Source organism: Centrocercus urophasianus, unplaced genomic scaffold (assembly GCF_019232065.1).
Source record: "Centrocercus urophasianus isolate 14NV4802_14NV808 unplaced genomic scaffold, USGS_Curo_1.0 seq_21, whole genome shotgun sequence".
Lineage (NCBI taxonomy): Eukaryota > Metazoa > Chordata > Aves > Galliformes > Phasianidae > Centrocercus > Centrocercus urophasianus.
The window spans coordinates 14,386,507-14,401,537 of NW_024884767.1; the positions used below are offsets into that span (position 1 = coordinate 14,386,507).

The 15,031-nt window shown below is 37.2% G+C and overlaps 1 protein-coding gene across 7 annotated transcripts in view; it reads right to left on the reverse strand.

Moving 5' to 3' along the window:
• Positions 1-15,031, reverse strand: part of APC (APC regulator of WNT signaling pathway) — a 93,581-nt gene that overhangs the window by 39,674 nt on the left and 38,876 nt on the right. For all 7 annotated transcript variants that reach the window (XM_042822803.1, XM_042822802.1, XM_042822804.1 and 4 more), the window contains 2 exons: positions 5,335-5,419; positions 3,312-3,513 (listed from right to left, as the gene is read on the reverse strand). In XM_042822803.1, the coding sequence (XP_042678737.1) occupies positions 3,312-3,513; positions 5,335-5,419 (287 nt within the window). The remainder of the gene's footprint in view (positions 1-3,311; positions 3,514-5,334; positions 5,420-15,031) is intronic.

The window sequence follows — 15,031 nt, forward strand, 5'->3', positions numbered from 1 at the left end:
AGATCATCCAGTCCCACCGTTCACCTATTCCCAATAGCTCCCACTAAACCATGTCCCTCAACACAACATCCAGTCTTTCCTTGAACACCCCCAGGCTCGGTGACTCCACCACCTCCCTGGGCAGTCCATTCCAGTGCCTGACCACCCTTTCTGAAAAGTAATACTTCCTCATGTCCAGCCTGAATCTCCCCTGCCGTAGCTTGAAACCATTCCCTCTGGTCCTATCACTGATGACACGAGAGAAGAGGCCGACCCCCAGCTCACTACAACCTCCCTTCAGGAAGTTATGGAGAGCAATGAGGTCTCCCCTGAGCCTCCTCTTCTCCAGGCTGAACATTCCCAGCTCCTTCAGCCTCTCCTCATATGGCCTGTGTTCCAGACCCCTCACCAGCTTTGTTGCCCTCCTTTGAACACGTTCCAGGGCCTCAATATCTTTCTTGCAGTGAGGGGCCCAAAACTGGACACAGTACTCGAGGTGCGGCCTCACCAGTGCTGAATATAGGGGAACAATCACCTCTCTGCTCCTGCTTGCAACACTGTTTCTGATGCAAGCCAGGATGCCATTGGCCTTCTTGGCCACCTGGGCACACTGTCGGCTCATGTTCAGCCGAGCATCAATCAATACCCCCAGGTCCATTTCCTCTACGCAGTCCTCCAGCCACACCGCCCCAAGCCTGTAGCGTCGCCTGGGGATGAGAACCTGCACCATAGCCTGAAAAAGTGTCTGACCAACAACACCTGAAAATAGCCAGAGAGAAAGCAGGAGAGATTTATTAAGCAGTATATTCTAAGTTGGTAGCCTAAAACATTTTGGACCGGGCTCCAAGCAAACTGTTCAAGCTTTACATGTTTCTACTCATTGCAGGGGAACTGGTCTGCATGACCAGCCCAAGATTCTTCCAACTCAAATAATTCTATGATTCTAAAAATACATATCTCCCATTTCCTGCATCTACTGAGTTTAAAAATGGAGGAGAATTGAGTAAGTGGGAAACATGCAAAACATTTCTCATACCAGTTGGTTAATTTTTTCCTTCTCAGAAGATCATTTTTCTTGTTCCTTATTTGTTTACATTTTCAAACATCTAGAGAATTTCTTTATTGATAAGCACCTCGTGATTTTGCCCAATTCATGTACAATTAATACATGATGTGGTCCTTCCCAGACGCTGCTGCCCACAAGCAAAACATATTTTTCAGGGTGTTAAAATACTGAATGAAAATGTTCTTATGCTGCAGGATTCCAAAAAATGTTAGTTTTTAAATTTTTCTAATGTTCTGACATCTGTGAAGTTCCACAAACTCTTAGAATACCTATTCAAATGCAAAAAACAAACAAACAAACAAACAAAAAACTACCAGCAAGTAATCCATGTTGAAACATCAGAACTTAGCAACAAACACACAAGGCACAGCAAAGTAAGTGGTTAATTCCTTTCCGAATTCATACTGCTTTGAAATGCATAGCCCTATATTCTCCACTCTAAATTCTGATTTTTCTGATTACCCGGGGCTCAGGTCAACACCTCAAGCATTTGCAGATGTCCTGCAAAACAGCATGAAGAGCTGGGCAGTAGTGATTATTATTTCAGTAATAAATTAAGCCAGATGTTATCTGGTCATGCCTCTACAGAAGATCATCTTCTCAGCAGCACAAATCTTTACTGCCATGGTTGCAACAGTAACAGTGTCAGAACTTTACTGAAATTAAAATAACCCTTTCCCTCCCTTTTCTCCAGCATTATTTGAAGAAAAAAAAAAAAAATAAGACCAGATCACTCTGGACTTTATTTCTAAACAAAAATGTCCAAAGAACAATCACTTTAGAATCATTTTTTAGAATAATTTACTAATTGTAGTAAAAGATTACATTGTAAACCAGATGTATTGCAGTAACCAACCTGAACTCCAGTTGCTCTAAATTAATGGTCCTTCTCTGAATGACCTGGAGTCCAATGACTTCTATTTTAACTGAGAGCCCCAACTACACTTAAAAGATTTAAGTACCACATATAGTAAAAAACAGCACTGGAAATAACAAAAACTTGTACTATATTTTGTTAAGGTGGATCATGAACTACTGCCAGGTTCTCAGTTTGGATAAGAAATAGGAGTGCCCTGTCCTTGTGAAATACGACACACAGAGAGCTCTACAAGCAATACTTTAGAGACTAGGATAAAAGCCTCTAAGAATGGAAAAACTTAAGAGGGAAAAGCCATGAGTTCAAATGGCAGATACACTAGATTCTTTAAGACTGAAGTAAGCAAGTGGGAAGAGATTCCTGGATTCCTATATTTTTCTATATGGCTTTTCAGGAGTCTGCATTTTGAAGAGGAAACAAACATGACCATTGAGTAAAATCTGAGATAAACAGAAGTGCTGCTAGAGAAGACTCACTATGGATCCATGGGAAATTACTTTCATTTCATTTCATTACTTTCATTTCGAGAGGGACCTAAAAATAGTATTTAAAGCACAAAAGCTTTCCTCAACACCAGGAAAGGCCATTTAAAGTGGGAGCTCAAGGCTGCTGCTCCTTCCCAGCAAAATTTTTGTGTTACAGTACCAAACAGGTTTTTTTTTTTTGCTTGTTAAAACTACTAAGCTTAAAGTATAGCGTTGCTGATTGTTTTTCAGCCCCACAGAATTACACCCTATCAATCAGCAGCTTGCAATGACCAAATCTTTAGAAAACCCAAAAAGTACACCTCTAAAAACATGTGGGATTTCAGACAGATTCATTTTTAGGTATGAGGATGTCTTCAATGGAGACAGCTACCTATCTCTTACATTTCCTTCAAAAGTGATTGATAACATACTACAGCTCTACATTATGCCTGTGCACTTCTTATTAAGTGGTTTAAATAACTGACCAACTAGCCATGGTTGTCGTAATAATTTGCAAAACATAGAAAGAAACTGCACCATTACATTGTCAGTTTTAACGTACCAACTTACCAATAATGGTGAGGAGATACAAATGGGTATGAGATGCCATGACAGTTCAACGTTTGTAAAATGCTAATCATCTGATCAACGTAAATTAACCTTCAGCCAATGAACAGTAACCACAGCATGCAAGAAGCAGAAAGCGTTTTATGTGTTTTAAGACTTTCTTTTTTCATCTAAATACAATACAAACTCCTGGTTTCCTTACTTGTTACAGTAAATATACATTTACGATCACAAATCTTACAGCTAAATATATAATATTATAATATACATATTATGTATATATAATATGCCACTAAATTTATCCTACTGAAATTAAAAGTAAGCACATACTGGATGAAGAGATAAAAAAATATACCTCTCTTTTTCTAGCTCTTCTAAATAACCAGTGCTTTCTCTGCTTCCATTCATAAATCCTCTTCTTGGAAATGATCCCATGGGAACAGGACTGCACTCTCCTGAACGGCTTGACACAGACCCTTCCCGGCTCCCATATGAGCGCACAGACACCTTTGGCCTTAATTTCACTCCAGGAAAGCTGGTACTCTCCAGGTTCAGTTCTGGGTAACAGAAAGCAAATATTTTCAGAGATGAAGTTCAGCAGCACATTTGAAACATCTTTCATGTATAAATCCACGTTTCTTCAATGGAAGCATTCTGAACATTTTGCATTGGGAACTAGAAAAGAACAAGGCAAACAAATCAAGTCTTGACTGTACATTTAAGAGAATAGTAGTCCCTGAGTAGATGGCAAAACTACAGTTTTGCCCATTAGAAACAGTGTCCCTGCACAGTTTGCTTATCTTTTTCCCAGAGGAATTTAGAAACGGGTAGAGTTTAGTAAGAATGTCATTAAAAATGCGATATGAATTGCTCTTGTAGCCTACTTCCTAAAGTCTCTTTCTCAGGGATCTTGCAGATGATTCATTATCATGTAGATGATGACAAGCCTGTTCACCACAAGGCCGTTAAATGTAGCCTTCCTCTATGATACTTATGGTTCAGTTGTAAGGATAACAGGTATACACAGATTTGAATTTGCTCTGGAAGTATTATATGGGATGGTGCACACTCCATCACACTCTCGAGGGAAGAGGGAATCAACTTTCAGCATGACAGACACAGTTTCAGTAGTGTGACACAGGGAGGAAAGGGCATGCAAGAAAGTTCAGAAAAATCTGTGATTCAATCTGTCTTTAATTTAAACAATTTGTTTTTGTTTGTTTGTTGTTTTTTTTTTCCTACAGAGAACTGAATGAAGTGGAAGTTTTATCCAATTTATTCATACGTAAGAGGTACTAGATACACAAAAGGGAAGAGACACCATCCAGGGGGACCTGGACAGGCTTGAGTGGTTGGCCTGTGCCAACCTCATGAAGTTCAGCAAGGCCAAGTGAAAGGTCCCGCATCTGGGTCAGGGCAGTCCCAAGCACAGATACAGGTTGGGCAGAGAATGGCATGACAGCAGCCCTGAGAAGAAGAATTTGGGAGAGTCAGCTGATGAAGGATTCAATATGAGTCTGCAATGCGTGGTTGTAGACCATGAGGCAAATCATATCCTAGGTTGAATCAAGAGAAGCGTGACCAGCAGCTCAAGGAAGGTGATTCTACCCCTCTACTCTGATCTCCTGAGACCCACCTTGAGGACTGCATCCAGTTGTGTTGGGACACCAACACAAGTAGGATTTTGATCTGTTGGAGCAGGTCTGGAGGAGGTGGAGTATCTCCCCTATGGGGAAAGACTGAGAGAGCTGGGGCTCTTCAGCCTGGAGAAGGCACTCGGGGAACCATACAAAGGCCTTCCAGTATCTGAAGGGGCCTACAGGAAAGCTGGAGAGGGACTTTTTAGAAGGGGGAAATGGCTTTATAAACTGCAACAAAGTAGATTTAGACTAGGTGTTAGTAAGAAATTCTTTACTATGATAGTGGTGAGACACTGGAACGGATTTTCCAGAGTCTGAGGATGCCTCTTCCTTGGAGGTGTTCCAGGACAGGCTGGACGGGGCTTTGAGGAACCCAGTCGAGTCAGAGGTGCCCCTGCTGGGCAAGGGGATTGGAATTAGACAATCTTAAAGGTCCCTTCCAACCCAAACCATTCTGTGATTCTGTAAGCCCTGAAGTAACAGTAGCAAAAGCACAAAAGCAACTCAGAAACATCACCTTTTGAAAACATGCCTTTTTAAAATGCATTTTAAAATGCTCAGCAAAAAACAACAGACAGTGAGACTATGCCAAACCACCAAAGGCAGCACTGGAAAGAAGATGGAACTAAGCTAGAAAATACTATCTTGAAAAAAGAAAGAAAGAAAAAAAAAGAAAAAAGAGAAAGAAAAAAACCTAAGAAACAAGTGAACCTACTTGAAACATAATTTTAAATTTACCTTTAAGTCGTTCCAGTATGTCAATTTGTCCAGATGATGCCATTGCCTCATCCTCAATACTTCCCTGTAGCTGTTTCAGCACCTCCTGGAAGGAATTAAGAGATCCTTAGAGTAATAAAGCACAAAGTGAATACACATAACCGGCAATCATGTGCAGACTTATGCAACAGCTACTGAGACACTGGTATAAATTTTATTTCATGTGAGCAGTGAATATAACTTTAATTTCTGTCAAGTAGATCTGCAGTATTTCTCCAAACTACGTCACGATGTAAAGAACAGCCTGTCTGGTAGTGCATCTATCAGCACATTTAAAAGTCTTTCTCAAAGTGAGTATTTATCTCTAATTTACAGATGAAGAAATAAGAACACAGAGAAATCAGTCAAATTTATTCACTTGTGTATCTAAAGTTAGCCCTGTAAAAATAAAATTCAGTTACCTAACTAAAAGTTACTACAGTATTTTGAATACCACATTTTTTAAACCCCCAAGATATCAGTAGAAGAACTTGACAGCAGCATAAGCCAGCAGGGATAGTCATCACTGTTCTTATTAATATTATTACTACCAGTACTACCATCATCAGATCTAAGGAAAACAATTAGGTTTTCCTCATGGTGTTACTTCCTTTGGTTTACTTCAGAGACTCCTTTATGCAGCTGAAACTTTGAAGACAGAAACATCCTTGTATGTTATTGAAAATACATAGAATTATACTGTTGAAAGAACATATTTCTAATACACAAAAAGCTTCCAACTAAATGATTACTGCACTAAATGATTATTGCACTAAAGGGGTTCTGTAAGCCCCTGGGTCCCTAATGTTCAGTGACCTAAATTCAGGTACAAAATTAAATGCAAGATAGTGAATGACTGCTGCATAACACAACGATGGATACATTGATAGCAAAAATAAACTGAAAAGACTGGTGATAAAGCAAAAAGCCCTTACTGAAATTACTTTTCTTTACCCTCTATTATGACATAGAAAACATTTTAAGATGCAGTAATAGTCAGGAAATAAAAATTCTGAATAAATGGAAGGTACTGCTTACTTTTCACACACAAGATTCTACACTTAGAGTTATATTTCTCCTGCTCATGCCTGAAAGCTAAAGAATTTTAAATATCTTTAAATATCTCCATATCACTGTTATGCTCTTTTTAGAATGCAGCACATCAACACCAGTATTAACCATTCCTGCAACTTGTACAGAAGCTACCTTTTAAGGGCATTTTACTCTCTTCAAAATCAACAAAAAGAGCAACTACAAGAAGTCAAGAGAGTCTCTATTTTGAAGAGGCATAATGTTGTGCTTTTCCTTACTCAAACCATTGTTCTTCATTTAAAAAGGAGGGAGGGAGGAAGGAAGGCAAAGGATTTTGAGTAACATACTGTAAGTGATTCTGCAAATGTAATCTCCAAAAACTAGCCTCTGAAATTATTACAACTGTCATTTAAATAAAACCTATCCATACTGGAGAATTATATGAATGCTTCTGGAAATGGAGATTCAAACCTCCCATCATTTAAAAAGGTTTCTGTCTCCATAGTTCAGAGACTGCAAAGAAACAAAAGTTTTCTGAGGGTGGGGAAGGGGGATGGTGCTGCTCCATTAATATACTCTGGAGTTTACAACTAATTCATAGCTAATTAAATAAAAAAGATCAGATGGGTCAACAGGTAACTCGAAAGTTACTGGTAAGTGCCTTAACAGCACAAGGTACCCAGATAGGTAGCAAAGCAAACAAAATTGCTTAAGGGCTGCAGAAAAACTCAAACTACTACTGGAAAAAAAGAAAAGAAACAGAGAGAAGCAATGCTAATAATGCCAGATTTCAAATTCCAATGAGTTAAAATTTAGCAGTGTATTTAATTTTGGAGAACTGTATTTGTATTTGTATTTGTAAATATTTTAAAAGATGGTATCTGTACAAAAACGCTTTGGTTATCTACACTTCTCTCTGGCACGAAGACGAGCATTTACAAAAATTCAGTCAAATCAGATAGCTTTGGCCTCTGTTTGGTTTCTAGCTTCCAACCTTTTTCCATCCCTTTCAGATAGAATAAGCTTTATTATTCATATTCACTTTTCATAAGGTTTTATGTATTCAGAGAATGCCCAAATGACTGCAAATCATGATAAATTTAAGTCCAAGGGCAGTTCCAAAGGTAATGCCTCCTGTTTTATTATATTGGTCCACAGTATCAGAAACAGATGTTGGTGGTATGGCATTAGATACTGAACTTTCCAGTCAATATCCCGCTCCCTGGTGCTGCCGTGTGACAGGTGGCAGCAGAAGGGCAGCCTGACAAAATGGCGTCTGACATAGAAGAAAAGCAAAGATGCACCGCTGAAATCCCTCATGAGGAAGAAATGGCACCCACTGACGTTCTTCAATGCTCGGTGAATGTTCATAGAGACCAAACATTGAGAGCATAGTGAGGGGTGGCTGGTGTGTTTCAAGCAGTGGAAACAGGGACAAGAAAGATGAGTCATGTTCTGGACAGCAATGCACAGCTGTCATATCATTAAATGAAGAGCTTCTGTTCTTTGTTGGTGAAAATACAAAGCTAATGTTGGTGACCATACAAAACCACCATGTTGTAACTGATTATTTGCTCTATGAAGCAGCGTGACTGTACTCTTTGTATACGTAGTAGTTCCCATGGAAATAAAAAAAAAGCATTACTTTCACTGTGACCTGCATGTATGAAAACACTGGGAGCAAGAGGCCAGAGACATTCATAGGTCAGTATCAGCTGGAAGACTTAGCAAAGATGTTTTGGAATTTATTAGGTCTTTCAAAAGTAAACACGAGTCTAAGTTTTAATGTTTACCATGACTGCCTCTGTATCACTAACACTTGAGGACAAAAACAAGCTTAACTGCAAAAACATGGGCAGTGTTTACAATTTCAGACAGTAACTGAACATTTGTCTGTGTTCTGCACCACACAGAACAGGGATAGTGCACAGTGAATTACTAAATATTATTTTTAATCAAATCATCAGTGTTTTTAAATGAGAATATTTCTGACAGTAATAATATTTTTAATATACTATACTGAAAACTTACCATACAATTGGACTTTAAAGTGAAAGTGACTTTTCGTGTTCAACCCAGTATTGCACACAGTTTCAATTAGTGTTATCAAATGGCAGAAAAAAAGATAACACACTGAAAGCAAAACCATCACCCAAATTCAAAAATACTAGATATCATAGCAGTAGTGGTGAAATCAAAGTACTATTTTCCACAGATTTATACGTATTCAAGGTCTAACACGACCCTTCATAGCTGAACTTATTGTCTGAGTGAGCATTATGAAAAGATCCTTTAGTTCTGAACAGTCTGGTGATTTACACTGTTTCTTAATCAAGCCTGGTGGGAGCCTTTCTAATTGGCTGAAGTCTCAGGCAATTGCTCTGGTTGCTTGACCCTATAACCAAGTCTAAATGATCACAATGATGACAGTACTGCTGACTGAGGCGAAACAAGCTCGTTTTTTAACCTTTTAGAAAGAATAAAGCATTTGTTGTGTGAAATGATGCTCATTTTCATTTCAAATAATGCCACTTACTGAAAGACAATTATTTACATGATGCCACTGTGCTTAAGAGCTGTCAGTTGCTGTAACTACACATTGAAGTCTATCAAGATTTTAGTGCAAGTCTGCTGTCAGACCAAGTAAAGTATCCTACTCTGTGTTCAGAAAGAATACTGCCTGAGGTAAGTCAGTAACTATAAAATATCACCAGCTCAATTTCACAGAAATTTTAGAAAAAGCTTTTTTCAGTTTTCCAACCAATCTGGATTCTGGAAGAATTGCAAATGCTATGCTTAATCAAAAACATAACAGAGAATGACAAATCTAACTCAATACCATACCACTGCAGGTTCTTCGCTGCCTGACTAAACCTACATTTTAAAGGTCTGAAATTCATAAGAAACTAAGTCACTCTCATAACATTTCCCCTTATTTCAGTGCATTTTCAGTTTGCATGAACATAAAAAAGTTATTTGCAAATGTCTAACTGCATTACATGTGCAGGAACTGAAAAAAATTTCCACAGAATTGTTATTTGATTCAATTTGTAAAAACCTGTAAAGTTTAAGGGAGTTTCTTTCACTCCCATATTAGAATTTATAACATGATCAACAAATGGTAATCAATATTTTCAAATTTACCATTACTTTTAGAGGATGTTTCTATATATTTTCCCATTCCCTGCATATCAAATGTACAGTTGGTACAGTATTTTCCTTCCCTGTGGCATGATTTTGCTGTGGCAGTTTCCTTTAAGTACTTTAAGGCTGTTGTCACTTCTGACTCTTCACTCCTATGAAAACCAGGGAAGCGTGGGATACAAAACAAAAAAAATTCTCCACAAGAAAAATCCAGCCTTAGGATAAGGCAATTACTTTAAGAAGGAACAGAAAAGCTTACATTAGGAAAAATAAACAATAAAAGGTGTATAATATACGTATTATATATATTATATATATATGTATAATATATGTATTTCCTATGCTAAGCATGAACAACATTATCCCTTGAAATACTTGGTAAGTTTAGTCGCTTACAGGTTTGAAAGGGAAATACTGAGATAAAATGGAAAACAAAATTTTGAAAAGAAAATAAGGTATACACTAATACAGCATGAGGTACAGAACCTCAGAATTTAGCACCTATTCCACAGATATTTATTCAGGCAAGGAATGTTTCTGCTGAATACGGGGTTCTACTCTATACTTCTTCAACAACGCAGCTGCAGTTACAATAGTATCTCCATAATATGAAATAAAAATCTTTAGAAATTTAGCCTTAAATGAGGCATTATCAACATCAATGTAAGATAACAGGAGGCAAAAATACAGTAACTAGTACTTTGTTGACGTGCACCTAGGAATTAATCAGAAGTCTTTCTAAGTGAGACTATTCGCGGCTCACTGCATTTTCATAATAGACAAACATACTATTACCATCTACACTGTAAGATGGTTCCTACAGTTACATGAAGCAAGTATGCTTTAATATTTTTATTTAATACAAATAATTAAAAAAATTACTATAAAGCAACATTTATTAGATTTACATTTTTAATAATGCAAGACTTGAAGCAAGAAGTAGAAAGTTAGTACAGCTAGTCAAAGAACAAAATAAGTGTAATCAGTTTCTGTTCATTTTTATGATGCTTGTTGTGCGGAATGGGGTAAATATGAAGCTTACAAAAAAAGGGTTTCACTAACTGTAAAAGTATATACATACCTCTAAGCATGTGCAAATACCCACAGAGCCAACCATCTGGACATGACTATTAAAAAGTTAGATCCCATGCTATTTTGTTTCCCCACTTCTCCCTTACTAAATATGTATAAAGTGAAATGTACGTATATGAACAACTGCACTTCTACAGAGATTGCTAACTTGCAGTGAATTTCAAAATTCCATATTATTTTAGAATACAGAACATAATTCAGTTACAGTGAATGCAAAATACTCTTTATTGTTGAATTAGAATACTTTCGACAAATATAATAGAGTTTTGAGCTCTGTTTAGGATGCCACAGTGCCAAGAGAGAGCTGTACCTCTGAATTTGCATTAAATTACATCCCAGTATCTTCAACTTACTGCCTATTGTGTCTGGCTGTGATGTTTTCAGTGATGCATACTACCGACTCAGAAGGACGACAGCTTAACAAGGGGATACAGTCTGTCAGCTAGAAAACTCAGCTGACAGAGAAGGACATAAATGTACTTTGTTTTTAACACAGTAGATTGAAAATCTATTTTTTTAAAAAAACATTTTTGATGAAAATATATCTTTTTCCTGCAGAATGCATTTCTGTCAAAAAGTAATTTTCACGAGAAATTTCTGACTCTAAATATCTCTTCATACATGAAAATCTGTGTTTAAAGAATTCATTTGCAGAGGCGAGTTCAAAAACACTTAATTTAATAGAACAGTATATTTACATCCTTAGTTTCAGCATGAAGCATGCTAACTTCAGTAGTCTTTTTTTTTTTTAGTGTGTAAAATCGTATCAAACTGTGTACAAGCCAGCTGACAGAGTGGCACTGCCTACCTTTGCTTTTAAGGGCACAAACTCAAGTAAGTCTTACATCTTTTTCTGTGTGATATTTTTTTATAGAAAGTAAAAACAAACTACTTTATAAATTACCATGCTTTTATAGTTTGTTTCACTATCAAAATTTGTTCATGTTACAGGCAAAGAGCAGACTGAAGAGTCAGATTCTTTGCGCCATTCCCACCTCTGAAAAATAATACACACAAGAATTAACAGAAGTTCCTTCAGTCTATGCTTTTGATTCATTAATTGCCTCCTAACAAGTCCTTTTCAAAATCAAGAAATTTACAACACAAGCTGCTCTTGTTCAGTGCTTGAGCCATTCTGCAAAACTTTCAGTTTCTTCTATATTTATCTTTATTGTCTACAGTAATTTGTTTCTGCTGAGCCACAAAAAAATTCAGTGAATTATCAAAGAAATCCAAACAAAGCCTTCTGTGTGCTAAATGGAACACGTATAAAACTAAACTTTTAAAAATGAAAGTCAGGAGAATCGCTCTTTTAAGTCAACAGAGGACACAGTACCACACAAACAACTCATAAGAGCCAAAATTACCACATACAAAAAGCTTTAACTTTGGTCACATCAGCCAAAATGCTGAAGAAAATCACTAGCAAAATGAAGTTGATTTATTATGAGTTGGCTGGAAGATACATGCAAACAGTGCCAAGGCAAAGACAGATTCAATGTAGGCACTACTTTCTGAGGAACACTATTTGCATGGCAACAAATAAATGAAGAGCATGCTAGAAGATCATTATCTGGTGACACACAGGCTAGTTAAGGAGGGAAAATTTATGTTTAACTGCTATTAGTAGCAAGTGAAAAATAAGGCTTTTTGTTGTTGTTCTCATCTGTATCCGAGGTAAAAAAGGGTCCTTCTCCAAAAAGCTCTAAGACACATATACAAACAGAATTAGGACAACAGAAAGAAATCAAAACGCTGAATAAAAAAAAATAGAATCAAAAGATATTGTAAGAAACGGAAATATTTCGAGAGTCTCACAGAAGTAATACAAGATGATCATAACTTGTAACTGCTTTGTAAATTTTAATAAAGCTATTAGACTATACTGCGGAAAAAAAAGAAAATAAAATCTCCACACCTACCAATTTTTATTATGACAAGTTTATCCCAGTGCCACCTCATACAGAACTTAGAAAGTTAAATTACCATACATTATTGTCCCAACTAACATAATGTTAGAAGTGCACATTTTCACATGCACACACACACAGTAGCAAATATAAATATTTTCCATGAAATAACGCACTAGGGACTGTGCTACCATCAAGTTTTTCAGAGCTTTGCAAGTGACCTGCTTAGACCTTCTAATTAATACTTCCTACCGTGCTCCCAATCTGGACTGAAAATTTTTCAAACACATAGGTGAAGCTAAGCCATAAATCAAGAGAATAAGCAAACCAAATCAAAAATATTAACCACTCGAATGAAAAAAAAAAAAAAAGAAAAAGTGACTCGAAAAGACACATCAGTTATTCTTGAGTCTCGGTACAACTCTCCCACTTCTCATGGTATCTTGCAGGGCAGATGTGAACAGGAGCACACACTGTACACTGCCACCTTGCTCTGAGAAACGACTTTCCATCACCAACCTGGCAGACCTCTTTGTTGCCTACTCTCCATGACAGCCCCTTAGGCTCTCTTCTTTAGCTATGACTCCCAGGCTTCTTTTTACCCCCTCCAATCCTCCATCCCATCCAGAGCTACTGAAGGCCCCTCCTTCTTCATAAAGTTCAGGAGCTCTAGAAGGGAGGCGAGTTTTCTCCTCCGAGGCTCTGCTCCAACCTGTCTTAAGAGAGCAGGACACTGTTAGGGAAAAAACCAACAAACAAACTAGAAGCAAAAACGCAAACACTGTCCTTTGACGTCAAGTCAGACCAAATGCCAGTCCATGCCATCACCCTATCTTAGTGGAAACTCAGAATTATGTTAAAAATAATCATAAAATTCTCCATTTAACTTATATATAGCTCTTTCCAGCTTCTATCTGTTAATATCTTGAAAATTCATCTCTGGTGGTGCTAACTCCCAGACAATTCTTTCAGCAGCCAAATGAGCTGACTTTTATCTTCCAGATATTTCTTCACTCTGCCATTTCTGAAATTTTTCTTTTCATTTTTAACCATACTGAAAAACTTTTATGTCTCTCCCCACACAAAGTAAGTTACAAACTAAGATGAACAAAACAGGTCACAGCAGACATCTCACTAGGTCACTGCTGGCTATCTTTAAAAAAAAAACAAAAACACAAAAGACCATTTACTCTACTAATTATTTTTCAATCTTTAACTCAACTGCTAGTGAAAGACCTTTTCAAATCAGTTTAGGTTCTTCTCTGATAAAGGGACATTACTAAACTCATTTTGGAAGCAAAACTCATTAGGACTGTCAACTCAATGAACCTTCATAGAATTTAGGTCTGTAAGCCACATTTTAACAAAGTAATATTAATCCTTTGTCCAAAAGTAGTCTACTCTTTACTCTGTTTTCTAACAACACAGTCATTAAAAGCATCAGTCTTGTGGGTCTGTACATCAGCACTTTTTCTGAAGACGCCTTCTTAAAAAGTGAGATCAAATCTGCCATGGTGCCACGGCTATTTTATACATATAATATAAATCTTATTATAACAAGAACTAAATAAGTAAGGGACCTTGAGGGAAGGTTATATACACAAAAATTTGATAAGCAACATCACAGCAAAAGTAAGAAAAAGATAACTATTTTCATTTTCAATTCTACAGCTTGAAAGTGCATCATTATAATTATCCTTAATGGGTAAAAAAGAAAGGAAGACAGATGCATGTGAACATGCTGAGGAAGAATCCCAGAGGCTATCCCAAGCAACAAAGTTGGCACAGTGCTGATAAAACAGGAAAGCAAATTTGACAGAGAAGATATACTTGATGAATTGCTGCGAGAACCTACCATAAAGGAGCTTTATGAATAAACAAAAAACGACTAGCTGACAAATCAATGAAGACTGAAGACAGATGGGAAATCATACGGATGACTATGGTTTTAAGCACCTTGATCTCATCAGTGCTCTGAGAAATTACTTCTCCTACTACTTAGGTTGTAATCCACCCTTTACTGAAGCCAAAGGGGTCATACCTCAAATCTTCCCAAATATGGAAGAAAAGAGGATGGAACAGGAACAACCTTACAACTGACAATTTAGAAATTTCATATTCAAATTATTTCAGAACATTTGGGTGAGTAGGCACTTTTTTCTGACATTTCATTACTTCTGTTTTTAACTTTGTGCTGAAGTTATTGCTGTTAACAGTTTTGACACAGGATCCCTGTGAAGTTCTTCGTATAACAGCTAGCTGTTGCTGAGCTCCATACGTACAATTACTACAGACATTACTACATTGTTTTTACTTTGCTCAGCAACTACAACCTCAATACGTTAACTGCAGGTAGCTCCAAAAGTAAGGCCTCCTACTTATTTCCATGGAAACTACAACAGAGACACCTCTACTGCTCTGCCACCAACATTGCAGACCAGGAGACATTATTTGCCAAGCAACCTTCATACGACCTCACCTCTTTGTGAATGCCACTTGGA